Here is a 23,450-nt window from a genome sequence, read left to right on the forward strand (position 1 = left end):
TGTTCCTTGTATCTTCTTCAATAAATGTCTCTGTTTTTCATATTACATGGCTGGATACCTTTTGGACAGACCTTGTATGTCAAATGACACCTGTGATTTTTTTAAAAGGTGATGGAAGACATCATCAGCTAATTGTCCACAAATATTCAAACTCTAGACAGGATGATTAAGAGTCTCTTTAAAACTGTTAACATTAGCAGTGAAAAAAATTGCCAGACTATTGAATATTTTGGCTGACAAATTACAGTCCTTGATAGAGGACTTTGTTTTAGAGGTGGGGTATGTTCAGCACATTAAGTCTTTTACTTGTCTGAGGAATTCCCCTCTTTGAGTCTTGCCTTCTACAAGATACATTAGCTTCACTGGCAGGGCAAAGGTCTGCTAGGGATTTTGAATCTGGAGCTGATGGTGCAGAGAAGTGAGGAAGTAATAAATTATAACAGTAAGATCAACAGCAATATTCAACTCTTGGGGGTAAATACTCTGGCAATGTCCAGGGATGGCACTGCTGGCACGCAAGCTGTGTCCCTGTTGGATGTATTCTGTAATACACTCTGTGGCTGTGTAGCCATCCTCCTTTTGTTACTAGTCATTTTCCAAGTTCAATTTCTCAAGTCATCCTAAAGACTTTGTCAGCTAGTCTCAAGACTTTGTCTGATATCCATAAACAGCCTTTTAGTACATTTATTTTTTCCTTAAATTAGCCAGAGTTGATAGTTGTTACTTGTTTTTTAAACAAGAACCTTGACTAATACACCCCCATATAAGCCCACTGTACTTATTGCTATCCCCAAAAGGGCTATTCTAACTGGAATAAAGTGCATCAGAGTACTTGAAAACAAAAAACTTAGTAGCATTGTCATCACTTCACTGGTCTCACCTTGTAGTATGTCCCTAATTTGGGTCTGTCTCATGCTTCCCTCATTATTAGATGTAGGCTATGTACCTTTGACAGAGTACTATGTAAGTCATATCACATCCTTCTCAGCGGATCATATCCACTTGTCCCATTATTGATAACTCTGCACTTGATTTAGGTAGGATCTTTCCGGTTTTCCACCTCCAAGTTACTATTTTTTCCTTTTGTGACTGATTAGTGACTGATAGGGAAACCTTTGGAATTACATAAATATTCTGCTCTCATCAAACTTCTGTCCCTAGTTTTGGCATCCATTGAGAATTCTCCCCTCATTACTACGAGGTTGCAAAATGGCGATTTTTTTCCCTCCAACTCTATCATTCTTCTACACTTATTAATTGGCATTCTAATAAAGAGTTTTCCCTCCCCCCTATTTATCATCAGTATGAAATTTACTCATTGAAGTATAATCTATAACTGTCCTTATTCATTTTGATGCTCAGATTACCCCAGATCTGGCTACTACTGGCAACCTTTCCAACTTAGCTTCTACGTCCCGTGGACATAGGGAGCTAGTCCCCAACATTTTTTTTGAGTACTTCCTTACTTCCTGGCATAATAAGCTCTTCAAGGTTCATCAGAAAAACAGGTTTGAGAGTATTATGCTAAATGAAATAAGTCAGACAGAAAAGGACAAGAACTATGTGGAATATGAATGAAATCAACAAATAAGCACCGCAAAAACAAACTCATAGGTACAGACAATAGGATGTTGGTTATCAGAGGGGAAGGGAGGTGAGGGGGAAGGAGGAAGAGGATAAAGAGGGTCAGATATTATGGTGACGAAAAGAGAGTAGGCTTCAGGTGGTGAGCACATAATAAAGTATACAGATATATGCTAAAGTTGTATACCTAATATTTAAGTTATAAGTAATTAATCAGTGTTACCACAATAAACTTAATTTTTTAAAAGAGAAAAATATGTAGGTCTGCTCTAGCTTTTGAATCAGCAATTTTCTTAAAGACATTATGCTAAGTGAAATAAGCCAGTCACAAAAGGGCAAATACTGTTTGATTCCATTTATATAGGAAGTATCTAGAATAGTCAAATTCATACAGGCAGAAAGTAGCTTGGAGGTTACCGAAGGTTAGCAGGAGAGGAAAGAAGGAAGACACTGTTGAACTGTTATGAGGTTTCAGTTTGGAAAGATAAAAACGTTCTGGAGATGGATGGTGGTAATGGTTACATAACAATGTAAATACATTTATTGCCAATAAACCGTACACTTAAAGGTGGTTAAAATGATAAATTGTATGTTATGTTTATTTCACCAGACATAACAAAAATATACAGAGCAGAGATAAAAAATATGGCACACGTTAGCAGCACACTACTGAACTTTAATGGCACTTAAAAGACAGAAAATTATTTTGTAAAAAATTAATATCACTGTTCCAATTAAAATATATAAAAAATAATTTCCTGTCAACTAAATTTTCATTCAGTTCTACTATAATATGAAAATAAGTAGAGAGCTCTGGCTGCTGTGGCTCAGTGGATTGAGTGCCAGCCTGCCAACCAAAGGGGTGTCGGTTTGATTTCCAGTCAGGGCACAGGCCAGGGTTGTGGGCCAGGTCCCCGGTAGGGGACTGTGCGAGGCGACCACACATTGATGTTTCTCTCCCTCTCTTCCCTCCCTCCCTTCCCCTCTCTAAAAGTAAATAAATAAAATCTTAAAAATAAAAAGAAAATAGTAAGTGAAAGTAATCTTTTTTAATATATCTCATTGATTATGCTATTACAGTTGTCCCATTTCCCCCTTCACTCCCCTCCACCCTGCACACCCTCTCCCACCCACATTCCCCCCTTTAATTCATGTCCATGTGTCATAAGTTCTTTAGCTTCTACATTTCCCATACCCTCCCCCTGTCTATTTTCTACCTACCATCTATGCTACTTATTCTCTGTACCTTTTCCCCCTCTCTCCTCCTCCCACTCCCCTGTTGCTAACCCTCCATGTGATCTCCATTTTTGTGGTTCTGTTCCTGTTCTAGTTGATTGCTTAGTTTGCTTTTGTTTTAGGTGTGGTTGTTAATAATTGTGAGTTTGCTTTCATTTTACTATACATGTTTTATTATCTTCTTTTTCTTAGATAAGTCCCTTGAACATTTCATAAAATAAGGGCTTGGTGATGATGAACTCCTTTAATTTGACCTTATCTGAGAAGCACTTGATCTGCCCTTCCATTCTAAATGAAAGTTTTGCTGGATAGAGCAATCTTGGATGTAGGTCCTTGTCTTTCATGACTTGGAATACTTCTTTCCAGCCCCTTCTTGCCTATAAGGTCTCTTTGGAGAAATTGGCTGGGAACCCCTTTGTGACTGTCCCCTTATCTCTTGCTGCTTCTTGGATTCTCTCCTTCATTTTTACCTTGGCTAATGTAATGATGATGTGCCTTGGTGTGTTCCTCCTTGGGTCCAACTTCTTCGGGGCTCTCTGAGCTTCCCGGACTCCCTGGAAGTCTATTTCCTTTGCCAGATTGGGGAAGTTCTCCTTTATTATTTGTTCAAATAAGTTTTCCACTTGTTGCTCTTCCTCTTCCCCTTCTGGTACCCCTATAATTTGGATGTTGGAACGTTTAAAGATGTCCTGGAGGTTCCTAAGCCTCTCCTCATTTTTTGGATTTCTTATTTCTCCATTCTTTTCTGTTTGTTTGTTTCTTCCTTCTGGTCCACACCGTTGATTTGAGTCCCAGTTTTCATCCCATCACTATTGGTTCTCTGTGCATTTTCCTTCATTTCACTTATTGTAGCCTGCATTTTTTTCATCTAATTTGATACCAAATTCAACCAATTCTGTGAGCATCCTGATCACTAGTGCTTTGAACTGTGCATCTGATAGGCTGGCTATCTCTTGTCACTTAGTTGTATTTGCTGTGGAGCTTTGATCCGTTCTTCCATTTGGGCCATTTTTTTTTTTTTTTTTGTCTTGTCCCACCTGTTATTTATGAGGGGCAAAGCCTTAGGCGTTCACCCGGGCGGGGCAACCCAATTACTGGGTTATGATACTATATGTGTGGGCGGGGTCCGAGAGGGAACAATGGTGCTTCTCTACTCTCCATCTGATTTCAGTCCCTTCTGCCGCTTCCCCCAAGCTAACTGTGCCTTTCTGGTGCTAATTCTCGTGTGGGTGGGCTTGTGCACATTTTAGGACCCCGTGGGTCTCTCCAATGCACTCTCTTGTGAGGCTGGGAGTTTCTCCCTCTCTCAATCCCCACAGGTGTTTTTAATCAGTGTCCCGAAGCTCTATTTCCTGGTGCTGGGACACTGGGTTGCAAGGTCTGTCTCACTGCCCAGTTTTGCCTGGTTTATCTGCACGCGAATATGGGACTGCCCAGACAGCCAGCCGCCTCGAGTGCAGTGCCTCGTTTCACGGTCACCACCTTGCTGGATCTGCCAGCCGCCTGCGCGCCCAGAGTCCACCCACTGTGGTCTTACACCTGGGATGCCTTACACGCCCGGTACCACTGCTTTTTGTGCCTCGACCCCTCTCTGCCAGGCTGCCCAACTCTGCCCTTCCTACCAGTCTGGATGAATGTGTATATTTTAACTTCTTGGTTGTTCGACTTCCATACAGTTCAATTTTTCATCAGATCTGGTTGTTATCTTGTTTCTAAATTGTTGCTGACCTTATTTTGGTTGTTTGAGGAGGCACAGTATATCTACCTACACCTCCATCTTGGCCAGAAGTTGATAAGTGAAAGTAATCTTGATTTAAATCACAAGATAGTGAAAAACTTGTGACAGAATGTGGAATTAAAAAAAGAGATGCAGATGTCTTGATTAAAATGAATTAGAAATTCAGCAGGCTTAACAGCTCTGGGGGTGGGGGGCGGGGTGGTTTGAATGATCCAGGTGTCCACTAATGGACACCTGGCGATTGTGCGGTTGGGGGTGGTAGAGGTAGAAGAGGGCATAAGAGGGATTAATGGTAATGGCAAAAGAATACAACAACAAAAAAAACTACTAAAAAAATAATAAAATAAAATGAATTAGAAATTCTAAATGCACGACAGATACTTTTTAATACTACACTTAATAGCAAAAGAAATTTTTAAATGAATCTTAAAGTAGGACTCTACTGATCTCATTTATGTTTTAACAAAATAACCAAAAAACTGAAAAACAAATTTTTTCCTGTTTAACAACTGATTAAAGTAAACTGTCAATAGGGGTTAATTCTGGGGAGGGAGAAAAGGAAGAGACATCTTTCTACTTTCAACCCTTCTGTATTATTTGAAAAAACTTTAAACCTTTTAAAAAATTCTAATAAAGTATATAACAAAATTTACCATTTTAACCATTTTCAAGTGTATAGTTCAATGGCATTAAGTACATTCACACTGGGCAAACATCATTACCATCCATCTCCAGAACTCTTTTCATATTCGAAATTTTTATCATTAGCTTGTACTGCTCTAAATTTTAAGTTATTCTTTTTATTCTATTTCCTTAAAAATTATTATAAATTTTATCAGCACTTTTTAAAATTGATTTTTTATAGCCCTGGCTGGCATAGCTCAGTAGATTGAACGCGGGCTGCGAACCAAAGTGTCGCAGGTTCGATTCCCAGTCAGGGTACATGCCTGGGTTGCAGGCCATGACCCCCAGCAACTGCACATTGATGTTTCTCTCTCTCTCTCTCTCCCACTCCCTTCCCTCTATAAATAAATAAAATCTTTTAAAAAATTGATTTTTTAGAGAGAGAGGAAGGAAGAGAGGAACACTGATTTGTTGTTCCATTCATTTATGCATTCATTGGTTGCTTCTTTTTATGTGCCCTGACAGGGCATCCTACCTACAACACTTTGGTGTGTATCCCGTTGTAACCAACTGAAGTATCCAGCCAGGGCACAAAGATTTTTAAAATCTTGTATGGTCAGCCCTGGCCAAGTGCCTCCATTGGTTAGAACATTGTTCTGTGTACCAAAAAGGTTCTAGGTTTGATTCCTGGTCAGGGTGTATACTGGAGGCAACTAACTGATGTTTCTCTCTCACATCCATGTTTCCCTCCCCATCTTTTCCTCTCTCTCTAAAATCAATAAAACATATGCTCAGGTGAGGATTTAAAAAAATGTTTTTATATGGTCAGTGATGCAAAACAATCTGATAGAAAAAGATCAGACTGTTTTATACTATATAATGGATAAGGTTTTGCTCAATAAAAAAAAATTACCTAAACTCCATTAATCTTATTTATACTTTCTTTTTATGATCAATGAAAAAACCTGATATTAAAGTCTAAACAATTACCTGGAGTTTATTTTTCCATTTATAGACACCAAAAGTATTCTGAAAAAAATTCTTTTTTTAAATTTAGCATGAACTGAAACCTAACTGTGTTCTCTGGTTAGGGCTTTAAAGTTTGTTTCTCTTCTGTCCTGGAAACCCACGATAGCAAATACACAACCACCTCAAATAGCTTTGTCACAGGTAAACAACCCCAAAACAGAGACCATCCAGATCTGGATCACTCTATTTCTTTTGTTTTCTATCTAGGCAGTTAGTTCCATGTATACTAGAACTATACAGAACCCTGAGTAGATGATCAAAATGAACATCACCAATGAGAGGCAAATAGATATCATATGCCTCCAGATGTGATACACGGAGGACACAAAATCATTTATGTAGTTTTCCATTTGGAAACACAGAGCCTATATCTAATCATAAGGAAACATGAGAAATCTGAAATGAGGAACAATCTATTAAAAAGGAGAGTGGGTAGTTGTGGACTATATTCTTAAAAAATGTCAATGTCATAGAAGACAAATACCGTGAAAATATTTCTGATTAAAGGAAACTAATGAGACATGGTAAGTGAATGTAATGCTTGATTCTAGGTTGAAAACTGTACCAAAAGAAAAAAAAATGCTATAAAGAATATTATTGGATGAACTAATAAATCTAGAATAGAGATGACATTTTAAATAAAATTATTATATCAATGTTAACTTTGCTGGAGTTGATAATTATAGTTATTTAAGGAAATACACACCCAAGTATTTAGGTATAAAGGGTTATAATGTACACAACTTAATTTGACAGTTGAGGAAAAAATATTATTTAAGAGAGAAAGATGAAATAATAAAGCAAATTGGGTAAAATAATAGGAATCTGAATCAAGGGTATATGGGTAATCTTTGTGCATGAAATTATTTTCAAATTTTAAAACACTAATGAAAAAACTACAGATAAAAAAGATTTAGTTCAGTAACTAGGCTGAAGTCAGAATTTGAGGAAGAAAGGCAGTAGAAGAACTGGGAAAGCATAACTATATGATAACACACTTAGAATCGAATTATGTTAAATGTTTTAAAATTAAAGAGAAATTAAATTCTAAAATTAAATTTAGGACTTACAAAACAATGTTTGAGAAATCAAAGTGCTTTACCTTAATTTAGCTGAGCGTAGTATTCTGGTAAGTGAAACGCAATTTCCTTCCATGATACCCTTTCCAACTGTGGGAATAATGCTTTTGCGGCATGCAACATATAATGAACATGCCAACCAGTGTATAACTTCTCCCTGGCAGGCAAAAAACAAGTATCAAAATGAATAATTATGTTAAAGTGCTTGCATTCTAAGATAATTTTTAGAATTATCTGGTCTAATATTCGTTTTGCATATAACAGGCCGGAGAGGTAGAGCAGCTGCAGTAATGGGTGTAAAACTTCTTACCCTCAGTCCTCTGTAACACATTAAATCAGTATTAATCCAAGGCTAGATCTCTCACCTACACCCCAAATATAATATTGACAGAGTTCTCTTAAAATTTCTCAGCATTAGCTTTCTCGATTTAAAAACATCAGTCGTGGTCTTGATGCTGAAATTCCTTTCTACCATTTTTTAACCAGTTTGGCAGAAAATGGAAAGAACAGAGTAGAAAGATAACAAGGGAATCACATGTAAAAAAATTAATACCTTGCAAAACATAAAAAAGACTGTCATTTTTGTGAGATAAACATTTGGGAAATTATTTACCCCAATCTTTAAAATGGTAAGCACGACCCTTTATCCTAGCAGGTATCTCAGTTTACAATGCTACAAAAAAGGTGACATTTGAGAATTCAACACTCAGTTCGCTGAGATAGACCTGAGATCTCTCCAAGCTAGAATCACTTCATGACCTCACTGCTGAACTCTATGTTAAATTTAAGGACTAAGAGTTAGACACAAATCTCATAGCACAACATACTACTGTTGTTATTCACTGTTCTGCACATCCTCTTTAAGATCAGACTCTAGGAGGATAAAAGACTGATAGATTTCTTGTAATAATTCAAAAGTGGTAGGCAGAAATGAGTGGCCACCAATAAAGCTAAAACCCAGTGTTCCTATCTTAAAGTAGTGAGAAGTCTTATTTCATCAAGACATTAAATGAGGTAGGTAAGCTTAAGGTTGAATATTTTTAGAAGCCTAGATTAATGAATTATTTGGGAATAGCACCCAAGTGTCTTTGGATACAGGATACTAGATGAAAACACCATTACGATAAAAAAATTTTAAGTGCCAGATTACTTGATTTTTTTTTTCCTTAAAAAAAAAAAAAAAAAGGCTCTGGTCACAAAGCTAAATCGGTTTGAGTGTTGGCATAGATATGTCAAGGTTGTGGGTTCAATCTACTGCCAGGGCACATACAAGAAGTTCCAATGAATGCATAAATAAGTGGAACAACGAATCGATGTTTCTCTCTCTAAAATCAATAAATTAAAAAAAATTCAAAGTCACCTATATTATTTATTTTGAGTCCATGATGCTAGATCTTAGAAACACAAAAATGGTTTCTGACCTCACACAATTCCAAATCTAGAGCTAAGAAAAACAGATACTATTACCTATAATTGGTGAGATATATGCTATATGAAGAAATGAAGATAGTATGTTGTTAGCAGAATAATAGTGTAGAGAATATGATTTTGACTGGAGGTCAGGGAAGGATTCAAACTTAAAATTGTTAAGTGGTAAATCACCAAAATGCAAGAGGGAAGGGGAAAATGTAAGCAGGGGCCTATCAGGAAGACTGCAGAGAGGTAAGGCTGAGGAGAGGGGTTCTGAGGAAGCAGCAGATGAAAATGCCTACTTCAAGAGTCTTCCATCACAAAAAAACAAGAAAGAAAAAAAATAAAACATTTTGGGTAGAAAAACCACTCACTAAATCTTTTTTTAAAGTATTGCAAGAGTGAGGTTGTTTTTTTTTTAAGATTTTATTTATTTATTTCTAGAGAGGGAAGGGAGGGAGAGAGAGAAACATCAATGTGTGGTTGCTGGGGGTCATGGCCTGCAACCCAGGCATGTGCCCTGACATGGAATCGAACCTGCGACACTTTAGTTCACAGCCCGCCCTCAATCCACTGAGCTACGCCAGCCGGGGCTCACTCATGAAATCTTAATTCACACATCTGTGCTTTCTAAATCAAGCATTTGCGATCGTCTCGACCAACTCTGCCTAACTAGAGATCTAGGTCCTCAATTTTTCCGGGAATGGGGGTAAGGGTAAAGTTTCCCGTTGAGGGAACGGCCTGGAGAAAGCATGTGAGTGGGAACAAGCTTGGCAGACGCCCTGGCAGGGGAGGCCCAGTGGGCTGAGCACTGCCTGAGAACCGGAAGGTCGCCGGTTCGACTTCCGGGGTTGTGCGCCAGGTCCCCAGTTGGGGGCGTGTGGGAGGCAACCGATCCCCGTGTCCTCTCACACATCCATATTTCTTTCCCTCTTTTCCTCCTTCCTTCCCCTCTCTGAAAGTAAATCTTAAAAAAAAAAAAAACCGTAAAGAGGTGCCTAGTTTAATGTCCAGACTACAGCCAGCACTCATAAATGCTTACTCACCGAGACCAAACGAGGACCTGGGATGTCAGAAATGCTTTCTCAGGCTTTGAAAAATCAGTTTGTTTTCATTGAGAGGACATAATTCAAAATCCCTTACTTTCCCACTTCCCAGCCATGCCACCCACGGATGCAGACCGCTGCCCTTTATCCGGCCCATCCAGGCCTATCCTGGAGACATAACAAGAGTCTCTCTTGGGAGCTTTTCCCTTATACAAAGACACGTACACTCAACTCCAAATGTCCAACTCTATGTCTTTAAATCCAGCAATGAATTACTCCAGTGGGTACTGAGTCCGGGGAACACTCTGTGGGCGAGTCCTGCCCCCCTGGATCATGAAAGCCTTTGAATCTAAGGCCACTGGAGTAACTGCTGTAACACAGTCCATCACAATTCTATCTCTACCCTGGGCTTCCGCGTATCTAAGTTCCTATAATAACCAGCAGAATGAACCCGGGCAAGACAGTACTCTGGGCCTTGATATTACCTAGAAAGCAGGTGTAATAACACTCACCCCTCTGCCATGTTCACAGGGCTACTGTGAAGATCGAGTGCAAAGGTTGGGGGATAAAAATCTAAAAATGATAACCTACATTTATTTCATTTTGTATCATATATAATGATAGCCAGAGACCCTGCGCTAAAGCAACAGGACAAGCTAAGTATCCCCAAGTGAGAGAGGAGGAGCCTGGGGCCAAGAGAGCCCGAGCGGCGCTGAACTAACCAGTGAGCAACCAGACCTCCGCCATGGGTGGGGGTTGGGTGCGAGGTCGACGGGCTGAGGCTCCCCAGCCCGGCTCCACCACCGTCCCTGTGCCCTTCGGCAAGTAAACCTCTCTGGGGCTCAGCTTCTCAGCTGCGGAATGGGGATCACAGAGCGTGTTCCAGGGGTTGTAGCGAGAACTAAGTGAGACGTCACATTTAAAGCGCTGGGCAGTGACGTCTTGGCACACAATTCATTTTAGCTTTTATCATTATATATTTGCTTCTTTTAAACAAAATAGATCTAAGGGCAGTGACACTGACGTTTGTGGTGTCTCGCGGGGTGAAGGGAAATCTGGTCCGAGTCTAGGGGACCCGAGTGGCTTGTGACCTTGGACAAGCTGCTCCTTTTCCGAACTTTACTTTCCCGCCTCAAAAGAAAAAAAAAATAATTAAAGAGCCAGAATGAGCTACACTCATCCCTCTAGTTTCGCACTCAGCGGCGCCCGGCTGGGCGGCGACCCCTCTCGGTGGGGAAACTCCCACCGACCCATAGGGAAGGGTAGGGGCGGAGCCGGGGTGGGGCCTGGCGGGGGTCGGTTCGGCAGTCCCACCTGCAGCCGCTCACCTCTAGGCTGTAGTTGCCCCTGATGGCGGTGAAGTCGTCCAGGGCTTCGGCGGCGCTCCCCTCGTCCAGGTTCAGCTCCTGGCACAAGGCCTGCAGCGCCTCCCCGGCAGCAGCGACCACCGCCGCCCCCTCGTCGTGGGGGTCGTCCTCGAACATCTTCTCAGGTCCCGCGGGCGGCGGGATCACAAGCCCCCCACTCCTTTCTCCCTCCTAGGCGCGCTACCCACAACCACCTGCGCCAAAGCGCGCGAAAATCGCAGCTTCAGAGCGAAGTCTCTTCGATGGTCTGCATCCGCGTTTCTTCTAAAAAAAGTCCATCTCTCTTCCAGGGCTCTCACTGGTCCTTCTTTGGAAATATGATAAGAAGACGAACCTTGGGTCCTGAAAAAAAACCGGGACTTGGCCCTTGGGCCACCGGGGGCACAGCCGGCGGGACAAATTGGGAGCGGAGGGATCGACACCCCGCGCGCAGAGTATGCCGGGAGTTGTAGTCCGAATCCTGCTCTGAAGCCTGCAGCGCCGCCCTCGTCCCCGTGGCTCTTTGGCTCGGGTAGTACTGGGCTGTGTATTTAGATGTGGCGTCGTTCAACTTACGGGGAAGTCTCTGTCCCGCCAACCTTTGGGCCTGCTGTGTCACTGCTCCGCAGCGCCAGTCCGAGACTTGCCCCTTGAGTTACGAGATTGAGGAGAGAAAAAACAAAATGGTCCCTTGACAGAAGTGCCATGTTGGACTCTGTTTTAATGACTGATGTGTTGGTGAAGCAAGGATGTTAGGGGACGTCTCCCTATATCTTCTTGATTGCTAAACGAGGCTTGATATGGACCAAGAGAACTGTGGTAAGGGGGCCTCTTTTTAGCTCCCTGGACCCTGGGACCCGTCCCAGCAAAGTCATTCCAGGCGGAGTGAGCATAAGCCGGAAGGCATGGAACTGGTATCGAAGCTTACTCTCCTTCTGTTCCACCAAAACTTCTACTTCATCAAGAGCCAGAGTGATTTTTTTCTTTAAAGGTATATTGGAACATATCACTCCGCTCACAATCCTTCAGTAGATTCCTCTTGCCTTTAAAATAATGTCCAACTCCTTTTATGGCCTACAGTGCCCCATGTGATATGTCCCCACCCCATATAGGGCATTGCCCCCCCCCCCCCACTCCCCACGCCCAGGTAGGTAGTTAAAGTTCAGCCTCACTGCTTTGTTTTGCAGCCTTCCAGATGCCAAGCTACCAAGCCAGTTCTTGCTTCGAGGCATTTCTCACATCCTGATCAAACAATCCCAAACACTCTACAACAGGCCTTTGCTTGTTTGGCTCCTCTTCAGCATTCAAGTTCAACTAAAGGTGGCCTTCTCAGGCCATCCATGAGCACTGTTTCTAAAATAGCTCACCTCATCCTCCACCCCCATTTGTCTTCATAGCACCCTATCACTGTCTGAAATTATTTGTTTATTCACTGGCTCTTCCGACTAAAATGTGAGTTGTATGAGAGCAGGGGCCTTCTTTTCATGTTCACTGTATTCCAAAGTTTAGATTAATGCCTGGCTGGTAGTTGTTACTCAGTACATACTTAGCATGGTGTATCTGAAAAATTACAAAGAGCCCATTGTTGCTTGGGGGAGGGAAGGAGTCACCAGAGGTGAAAGTGAAAGATGACACAAGGTAGGTTGCAAAGCACCTCAGATGCTCCACTAAAAGCCTGGACATTATTATCAGCGGGGGTTTCAATGAAAAGAAGGTGACACATGATCAGTATGTGTCTTGCACGAGTTTCTCCGGCTGCATCGTGACACACAGAATGGGTGGGGTAGAGACTAGATGTGTGGAGTTGGTAGGGCCTGGTCCACCCTGGGAAGGAGCCAGCCTGGAGAGAGGTCTCTGGCCCAGAACCGAATGGGGCACTGCAGAAGGAGTCCCCAGGAACTGAGGGTTCTGCCCGGGCCACAGGGTGGACAGTGCTGCTGTTAATTAGAATGGGAGCACAAGCAGGGGGATCAAACCAGTTCTCGACCTGTTGTGTTTGGAATGCTTGCAGAAGTTTAAGAGGAAGAGATTGGACTCCAGAAAGTAGCCCGCTGGGACTTGGGAACCAGCTGCAAGCTGGGTCTCAAATGAGAAAAACTCAAACCAAACTACCCATGTGGTGGTACTTCCTTCCAACTCTGCCTCCTTCTAGAAGCTACTGCTCCAACTGACTTAAGGATGATCTCATTATTCTCTTGGCACAGAGTGCCTACACAGAGACTCTCCCCACGTGAGTTTTACTTAGAAGATTGATTACAGGCAGTCTATCTCCAGTACCCAGGGGTCTACGACAGGGGTTATCATCCCTCTGCCTAACTTCCTTTACTGTCAGCAAACAAATGTCAGGATCAGTGGAGGTGGGATGAATGAAAAGTCCTCCTGTTGTGGCTCATTTGTATTTCTAATGAAACTGCTGCGCTTATTTAAGAAAGAACTCCAGGTGTGAGGACAGCCTGGACTGAGGATTTGGGAATATTCAGGCAGTACCTGAAACTAAGGAATGAGGTTTATATCAGGGAGCATGATGGTATGAGAAAGAGACTTTAGGAACCTCAACACTTAAGGGGTGGTCAGAATTTGAAGAGTGAATGAAAAAAAAAAAACTGGCCAGAGAGGTATGAAAACAAGGAGCAGTATATCTCAGAGGCCAGGAAAGTATTCCATAGAATCCAATACTACAGAAAATTCAAATAGGATGTAGAGTTCAAAGACCTCATAAATTAGCATTCATATGTTTTTAGGAACTTTTGCTAGAGCAGGGTTTTTTTTTTTAAGATTTCATTTATTTTTAGAGAGAGGGGAAGGGGGAAAGGGAGAGAAACATAGATGTGTGAGAGATACATTGATCGGTTGCCTCTAGCATGCCCCCTACTGGGTATCTGGCCTGCAACTCACGCATGTGCCCTGACTGGGAATCGAACCAGCAACCTTTTGGTTTGCAGGCGGGCACTCAATCCACTGAGCCATGCCAGCTAGGGCCAGAGCAGTTTTCTTTAGCACAGTGGGAGTGAAAGCCATATTACTATAGCCGAGATGCTAATGGGAAGATCAGAAAATTGAAGTAGGAAGTAAAAACTTCTCTTTAAGAAGTTTTGTGGAGGAGAGGCAAAGGAAAGGTCTTTTCTAGATAGAGGAAACACAAGCATGTGAATAATCATGGACAGAAACAGGTAGAGAGACTCTGAAGATAAAAAAATGGGAGAGGTCATTGAGGGGGCCAGGCCCTGGAAAAGGTAGCCAGGCTGGGAACCCAGATCCTGGCCTTCCCTCTTCATGCTCCTGACTGGAAGGTGATCGATCACCTTACATCCAGATTCAGCAGACCTGCTAGGTGCTCTGTGAAGTGGAAAACAGAGCAACTTACAGTACAGCGGTAAAGGTTTGGAACAACTGTTGAGAAATATCATTGGGTCTGTCCAATGCAAGCATCATGGTTGGAATTTTTTGAGGAAAACTGGAGTAAAAGTAAGTCTTTCCCATGGGGTCCTAGCTTTCACAGCTGTTCCCGGACACAATAACAAGAGCGGAGAAGCTTCAAGTTTTTTTGCCTCTGTCATAACTAATCAATCTCTTTTCTTTCCCAGATGGGAACTGCAAAGGGTGATTCTGGTCTTGAAAAAAACCCAAGATAACAGTTAATAGCTCCCACAAATTATAAACCAAACAAAACTAGACTCATTGCCCCATTTTTAATCTTTTCAGTAGTTTGGTTTTCAGTGAATTGCAGTATATATACCATAGCCCATTTCTTCTTTACTACTGGATTTGAGTCTCCTGATTCATTTCCCAATTCATGCATACTAAGTCTTGAAAACCCTTCATGTTTTCACTCTACAAATGTTGACTGAATGCAGGCTATGTGCATGATACTGATTCTTCCTTTGCTGGGACTCTCAGATCGTCTGCACTTGAAAGGAGGGGCACTGCTGGCTTGAAAATGATCCAGGAATAAAAGAAACACCTCTCAAAGGTTATCCACCAAACAGAAACTGAAACATTTTTTTTTCTTCTTCAGGGCTGAATCAGGACTTTCAACAAGTCATGTCTTATGTAAAATGGAAGGGGTATCCAACCCACATCTCGCAGGCTGCATATGGCCCAGGATGGCTATGAATGCAACCCAATGCAAAATCATAAATTTACTTAAAACCTTTTTTTTTTAAGCCCTAGCTGGGTGGCTTAGTGGATTGAACACCAGCCTATGAAACAAAGGGTTGACAGTTTGGTCCCCAGTCAGGCACATGCCTGGGTTGTGAGCCAGGTCCCCAGCAGGGAGCATGAGAAAGACAACCACAGATTGATGTTTCTCTTCCTCTCTTTCTCCCTCCCTTTCCCGCTGTCTAAAAATAGGTAAAATATATATATATATATATATATATATATATATATATTTTAAACACCTTTTTTTCCTCATCAGTTTTCATTAGTGTTTGTGTACTTAATGTGTGGCCCAAGATAACTCTTCTTCCAGTGTAGCCCAGAGACACCAAAATGTTGGACGTCCCTAAGCCTTCCATTTTCATCTCTTATCTCCTCCGATCTGTCGCTCTTTACATCCGATCAACCACTTGCTTCTATGACTTTCCTTTTTACTATGTTGTAATTTTCAGACTGTCCTGCGTCAAATTATTAGGAAATATAGGCCTTAGAAATGAGACCAAGACAAAAGGAAAATATCCTTGAGTTTCCTTATTTCCCTTATGAAATAAAGCATATTTAAGCAGTACTTCCCCCACCCCCATTTTGGACAGTAACTAAATTGTCATTGGTTTTCAATAAACAGTGCTGTCATACCCACCAAAAACCCCAGCCCCTGCTGTCCTCTTTGTCGTCACTGACTCCCCTACTCTTTTATCCCCTACGCCTAATCACTGAAGGTTGTGGGGTCCTCCTCCACTAGGTTTCTGGTTGTCTCCACATTTCACATCCCTTCCAATCCATTTTATACTTAGTTACTAGTCTAGTTTTTCTCAAGCAGCATTTGTATGATGTCATCTTCTTTCCCACTACTTCAGGGATTCACTATTACCATTTGAATCAAATTTAGGCAGCTTAGCATCGAGGACACATCTGTCAGACCCAGCCTCATCATCTGCGTGCTTTTTGTTTTATCCATAAGCTCACCCTACTTTTTATCAGGGTTCATGTTGTTTTTAATTTTTTCTTAATATCCAGTGACATAGCCATTGAACTCTGAACTGAGCTTTTTTGGAATAGAACATGAAGTATGGTTAGTAAAATAGATTTACTCTTCTTCACTTCTGATCCAGGTATATCATGAGGTTGTTTCTATTCTGATCCCATTGTGCGATAGCCTCTATGATTAGCCTCCCTGTTGTGGTTTAATATTTCAGAGTTCCCCAGAGCATGTATCCAAAGTCTGATTATGACCTTCAGAGGCTCCAAGACTAACACGATTATAGTGTGCACTCTCCCAAATGTTATTCGAAATACAGACAATTCTAAATCACAAAATAAGTGTACAACGCAGTTCTGATTGTGTTTCTCAAAGTGGCTTTTCATTTTAGAATTCTGTCAAAAACTTTTTTGTCCTCCAGCTTTGCTATGCCCCTTAAGCAGGTATGTGATCAGCACATACCCCTCTTGAAAAAAAAGAAAAAAAAAAAACTTTCCCACCTAACCATCTAACTGTCCAGAAAAAGCAGTTGGTAGTTGGGCGGGGGTGGAGCTGGGGCGCGGCAAATCCCAAACTCATCATTCTTACTGTTCTTGTTCCTGAAAGGAAAAACTAAAGTGGTGGTCCTCAAGCTGGGTCCCTTCAGGGAAAGTAGTGTCAGCCCTACTCACGAGGACAATTAAGTGATTTCTGTATCTCCTTTAGACTTTGGATAAAGAACTGAAAAACTGAAAACAGCAATTTAACTTGAACTGTTAATTCTAAGGCCTTTATCCATCAAAATCTACACCCAGGCACTCTTTTGTCACGAGAAGATTTTTCAGAATAGCAAACAGCATTTTCTTTTTCCCTCTAATAGACTGTCTTGGCACAGACTTCATTCTACCTAGAACCAAAATTTAGGATCAGTTTTCCTGAATCAATATATTAACCTGGATTAATCCTACTCCCCTGTAATCCCAGGGAAGCTGCAAAACAATGTTATTAGCTAAAAACGATCCCAGATATTAGTCGTTTTTCCACTTGTTTCACTTTCCTCATTCAATTTAGAGAAACGGATATTTCCTCTCTTCTTTGGAACAGCTCAGGCTGTTGCCTGTGGGACTACAGAAGAAAGTGCAGAGAGGATTGGAATCGAGAGGCCTGAGCCCTGGCTGGTGTGGCTCAGTGGACTGAGTGTGAGCCTGCAATCCAAAAGGTTGCTGGTTTGATTCCGAGTCAGGACCCATACCTGGATTGTGGCCGGTCCCCAGTTGGGGGCGTGTGAGAGATGTTTCTCTCCCTTTCTTTCTCCCTCCCTCTCCTTCTCTCTCTAAAAATAAATTAATTAAATATTTCTTTTAAAGGAGACTTGAATCTAAGTCTTAGCATTGCTGCTTACTGATTTTATGCTCTCTGGCAACTGAGTCTGTTTCCTCACCTGTAAAATGGTGATAACAATAACATCTAAATTAAACAATTAATGGAAGGAAAAAAATGATGTGAAAGTTCTATATAAATTAAAATAACTTATTATTTCTCCTACTGTTTTTGTGCTGCACCAGAAACAATTGGCTGTTTCCTAATCAACTCTAATCGACTTTATTTCTACATCTGGGAGCACATCATCCAAATCAATATAACTGATTCTTGAATGCATGAATTAATTTTTTTCCCCAGGGTACACATTTATTTACCTAGATCTGCTTAAAAGTATTCTCAAGCTTCCAAATTGAATACATAAGAATGGCTTTAAACAGTATTTTTGGGTCCACTGGAGAGATATGCTTTATGCGATTATTATTATTACTATTTTTTTAAACCTGTCACACCCAGGATTCCCATGGAAGTCTCCCATCCAAATAATAACCAGGCCTAACCCTGCTTCACTTCCAAGATCAGATGAGATAGGGCACGTTCAGAGTGGTATGGCCGTAGATTATATGATTATTTTAATGACAATTATCTATCAGGTAATTGCAATGTAAAGCTAATATGTAAGTATGGCAGAACATGTGAATTATACAAGTCAAATGTCTCCAGAGTATTTTGAAAAGCACTTGGGCTACATTTTTAAGTCTAACTAAACACTCCAATATACATTAGAGTACTCTTGGGCATGACTCATAAGTGTTACAGAACGACAAGGGGACAAGGGGGGCCAAGGACGATATACTATCACCCAAAAGGAACCCCCAGGTTCGTTATGTCCGCTGCCAGAGGAAAGACATCTCTCAATGCCAGAGATTCATGAAAAGGAAAGGAAATGTTTAATGCTATATAAACTTAAAGTAGTGACCTAATGTCTTCATCAAAATCCCCAAGTCCCTTAAAACACCCACAAACACACACAGTCTTTCCTTCCCCCCTTTGCCCAGTCTGGGGTACCGTATCTCAGGAAAAGAAATAGAAGTCTGTGGCTCAGGCAGCCCCTGGTTCTTCCCAGCAATCCGTCTCGGCTGGTAGGCCTCCCTGGGTTCCCGGCACCATCAGCTGTGTCACTGGGATCTCTGCTAAAGCCGGGTGGTGGTTCCCCCTTCTAAAGCTACAGGGGTCCCCACTCTGGCAAAGCCACAAGGTTCTCTCTCCACTGCTCCAGCCACGTGGTCCTCCCTGCACAATAGCTGCAAGGAGAGGGGTCGCCACTCTGCCAAAGCCCGCCGGAGTGGGTCTCTCTCCCAGGGCCACAGGAGTCTCCACTCAGTCAAAACCTCATGGTTCTCCCTCCACTGCCTGTGGACCTCTCTACAGTGCCACAGCTGCATGATCCTCCCTGCAATGGCTGCCGCGTCTGGGTTTAAATCCCCACGCCAATCTTCCTCTACAGCCCCATTTCCTACTCCTCCTACAATCGGTTACACCTGCCAGCACTCATATCCTTCCAGCTTTACTGGACTGCCATTGTAAGTCTGGGCAAGCCTGGCCCCATGTCATGGAGCCAATCTTCTCTAAGCTCCCACGCAGGTGCTGTAACTCGGGGGATCTGCCTCCCAGTTACATCTTGGTGGAGAAGTTACTTCCATTCCCCTGGCTCTGAGCATGGCCACAGCTATTGAACATATCTATGCAACCAGTTAAAGGTTATAGATATGTTAAATGACTAGGCGAGAGGTTAGCTGCAAAGCTGTTGCTATGAGAAACAGTTCTCAATGGCCCTGCTCCATTTGTCCCTTCCCTCAACCCACACCTGTGGGGGTGGGGGGCAGTGAGGACATCCTAATATTTCCTGAGCACCTTGAGTTCTGGACCCCATTCCAAATCCCTATTTGGGGTCCCCCTCCTGGCTGCACCCTGTTACATAGGATGGATAAAGTTAAAAAGAATAATTTTCTAAAATTAAGTGCATTAATTTAAATTGAATAGCTGAGATTAGAAATGGGTCCACTTACAGCAAACAGACTGAAGATTATATATACATATGCATCTGTGTAAAACATCTCCAGAAATAAGACACTGGGAATGCTTATAAGGGAAGAGGAATTCAACCATGGTGAGATAGGAATAAGGAAAGGTACCTTTTTCTATATAGCTTTTTGTATTGTTGCATTCAATACCCGCGAGGAATAAGCATCGGAGACTTTCAGGGGTTTAAAGGTGTTATTTTATTGGCCAAGTTTAACCTGCACAGGGGTGAACTCTCAAAGTGTCCAGCGACACAGTGCCCACAAGGAGCGGCAAACGAGAGCCGCGCCGAGCGGGTACAACTACGTTCTTATATAGGGGCGGGCAAGCAAGCGTTATACAGAAGCAGACGTGGCAGTTAGCAATTTGCTTACAAAGACTGCGTGCGGGAATTTCAAACCAAGCATTCTTGCATAAGGCGGGAAGGCAGGCTGTTTGTTCATTAACCTAGTAATCTCCTGGCTCTAGCTAGCTAGTTTTCTATTTTCTCCTTAAAAACTACAAAGCATTGCTTATCTAGCCTATCCAGGGGAGAGTGTCTGCTAGACACGGGATGTTTGCTTAACTGCCCTGTGTCTCCCTTATCATTTCCTTTTAGCTACAATGTGGTTCTTGTCTATTAGAGGAAATTTCGTTCTTAATTTCCTTATTCCCAACAGTATCTTTTGAAATTTGTACTTATGCCAAAAATTAATGAAATGGATACTATAAAATAAAGACCATTACATATGTATGCTATGATACTTGGTACTTTTTTACTACCTGTTTTTTATTGTTAAACCTCCGTTTATTAAAAATTGCACTTAAGAACTTCCAAGTATTTTGCCATTTCAGAAACTATTTTTCTCTAAATATTTGATTTAAAAAAATAAGACACGGGGTGGAGAATCATGAATTAATTTTCATATATAATCTCAGTGTTATTACTAAGGTCATAAGGTTTGAAATACAATAGAAAAAAGCAAAAGTTAGGTGGTTAGATAATTTCTGATGTTAACTGAATGTGTAGCTAAAGTAACAGACTAACGGCTCATTTCCTCAATATATAAAAAGCTCCTATGAATCAACAAAAAACCCCTAACAGATATTCACAATGGGGTAAAGATTCAAAGGAAATATAGTTGGCATTTAGACACGAAAAGATGCTCAATCTTTCTAATAAGACGTAATGCAAATTTAAACCACTGAAAAACCATTTTTTAAACATATACAATTAGTAGAATTCCAAAAGTTTAAAAATGTTTCAGTAACTCATTTCCTTCAGCGTTAAGTCAAACTTTGTCATGGCCTACAGGTTACTGAGGACCAGGATGTGGTCCCTTACATAACTTCACTTCCTTTTGCGTTTATTTGCTACTCTCTCCTTTCTCCTCGCACCCTTGTTAAACTGACCTTGTGGTTCCTTGAATACCCTAGGCAACCCTAGCGCCTTAGGACTTTTGAAATGGCTATTTCCTCTGCAGAGAATGTTGTTTCCCTAGAGCTGCACAGCTAATTCCCTCACTTCCTTCAAGCCTCTGTTTACACGCAGATCACTTTCTCAATGAAGCCTACTATTAACCATCCTATTTAAAACTGCACCCTCTTCTCTACAGTCACCACACTCCTGATTTCTCATAACCTTTTTTCCAGAGCATATTCCAGCTTCTAACACACTATGTGATTTTATGTTTAGTTATATATTAATATACATTATTTCTTTCCCCCTGCTAGAATATAAAACCCACCAAGGCAAGGATTTTATTCTGTTTTATTTTTTTGGTAGTACTTTCTATTTATATTTTTTGTTTAATTTTTTGTTTTGCTTTTCTAAAATTTTTAAATCTCTCTCTTTTTGAGGGGAAGGGTGAGATTTTTTTCTTCTCTTTTATTTCTTGATGTTTCTAATTACCTGGGACAGTTCCTGGCTAGGTCGGGGATTTGAGTGTAAGGCTAGCAGGTCCTCCTTCTCTAGGGTAAAGAAAGCTAACTAAAGCTGAGTTGGAGGATTGTGATTGGTATATGTTACGATTCCTTGGCAGGTGTTTCCGTAAGTTCGGGTTGATTTAGGTTGAGATTTATGATGTGGAATGGGTTACTGAGATGACTTTCATTTTGTGGGTCCCGATATATGGATTAACTATCAGTATCCATGGAAACTATTTAAAACTAGTGCTGTCTTCCTTGGACACTGGATGATAAGCTCTATAGGATGAGAGAAAGTGTAGCAGACATAACTGAATCATTCAGTTATTGGCAGTTGGTGTTTAAGTGACGGAAGTCATCTTATGTGGTGGGCAAGTTGTCTCCATTTTTCAGGAAGGAGAGAATACGTCACTTCCCTTTGTATTTTGCATAACATAAGGCAGTTGTTAATTATCTTTTCTAATCCTTTTCCTCTGCTGAGTTCTGAGGAGGGTTTGGGCAGACATAAGGAAAGAACTAATTTATATGATATGACTTCAAGGATGACAGGAAAAGCTCTATTTCCCACCATTGTTAGCATAGGTAGCTAGATATTAATGAAGGAAGGGAGCAAAGGGAATCAGATATTATTAAGCACAATAAACTAGGGAGCTGATCCAGCACTGACCCTGCTTCACTGGGAAGTTGCAGCAGTCATAGGCTCCCCGGGGACCCGCTGCATTGGATCTGATCCCTGAAGCGGGCAGGAAGGAAGGCAGGATCCTTACTGGTCATTAGCCAGTGTTACCGAGGGAAAGATAAAATGGCAGGAGAAATTCCTCTGCTGGACACAAGCCCAGTAGGAGCCAAGATGGCACAAGTGGAAGTGCTCCTACTATGAGGCATGTGCAGCAGGAGCCAAGATGGAGACCAAAAAGGCCTGTCTATCCTGGGAAAAGAATTGGATTGAATAAGGGACACAGAACCCCAGAAAATCTAAGAAATGCATTGGTTAGGAGGAGGACCCAATGCAAACCCGCAAAGGATTGGGAAATTGAATGGTTAGTTTGAAAAAGCGCCGAGTCCTTCCCAAGCCCAAGATAATATAATCAACATAATAAGGGATGTTTCTGTTTTTCCCCCTCTTTTCTCTCCCCACCCCTCCCCTTCTCTCTCTCTCTCTCTCTCTCTCTAACACATAGGTTACCCATTCTCTCTATAGCAGCTGTGTGGGTCTAGCAGCCACCGGGGGTCTGGGCTCTGAGTGTGGGCCTGGGCATGGCACCAGCTGGAGTGCAGCTAGAAACACTGGACTGAAACCAATGGCATAGATTTATGGACACTGGCCTTTCTTCTGGGCTTGATGAAGACAAGGCTGGACTTCTGTCACAGCAGGACAGATGGAAGTGAGACACTGTGAACCGGGGGGCAGTCCTTAGATTTCACTTCTAAAATAAAGCTTACCACTAAACCTCAACCTCCCATGTGGGTCCCCGGAAATAGCTTTTTTTTTTCACAACACTGCAAGGGCCCCATTTCCACTGGCAACATTATCACCCCCAACTCCATTTCCAAATACCTCCTTTCTCCATCCTGCTCAGTAATGCCTAAAATATCTCAGTTAGAGAGGCTCATATCTTTTGCTTAAGAACTGTACTTGGTTTAAAAAGCAAAAATCTCTAGAAGAATTCACCTCATTAAGTTTTGCATTATCAATCACTTATACTAACAGAGAGTTCATCAAATCCTTTCTTAAAAGGGAGAGATTAAAAAAAAGGAGCATGGAGCCTAGAACCAGGAAGAAGGAAGGAGGGAGAGCTGGAAGAGATGGAGAGATTTAACCTACTTTACAATTGTGCCTAGTGCTGTTCTGTTTGCCAGGGCTGACGTCCAGGAGATTCTCCCTTTGCTCAGTCCCATCTTTTACTTACATGATAGTTTAATCTTTCAATAAGA

General features: G+C 41.6%; 1 protein-coding gene across 3 annotated transcripts in view; it reads right to left on the reverse strand.

Annotated features, from left to right (window-relative positions):
• Nucleotides 1–11,450, reverse strand: part of RBL1 (RB transcriptional corepressor like 1) — a 60,713-nt gene extending 49,263 nt beyond the window's left edge. For 2 of the 3 annotated variants that reach the window (XM_028524081.2, XM_036009804.1), the window contains exons 1-2: nucleotides 11,075–11,450; nucleotides 7,314–7,447 (exon numbers count right to left, since the gene is read on the reverse strand). In XM_028524081.2, the coding sequence (XP_028379882.1) occupies nucleotides 7,314–7,447; nucleotides 11,075–11,230 (290 nt within the window). In that variant the 5' untranslated portion in view covers nucleotides 11,231–11,450. The remainder of the gene's footprint in view (nucleotides 1–7,313; nucleotides 7,448–11,074) is intronic. The other variant, XM_036009805.1, reaches the window with a different exon arrangement.
• Between the last annotated feature and the right edge of the window lie 12,000 nt (nucleotides 11,451–23,450).

This window comes from Phyllostomus discolor, chromosome 9 (assembly GCF_004126475.2).
Source record: "Phyllostomus discolor isolate MPI-MPIP mPhyDis1 chromosome 9, mPhyDis1.pri.v3, whole genome shotgun sequence".
Lineage (NCBI taxonomy): Eukaryota > Metazoa > Chordata > Mammalia > Chiroptera > Phyllostomidae > Phyllostomus > Phyllostomus discolor.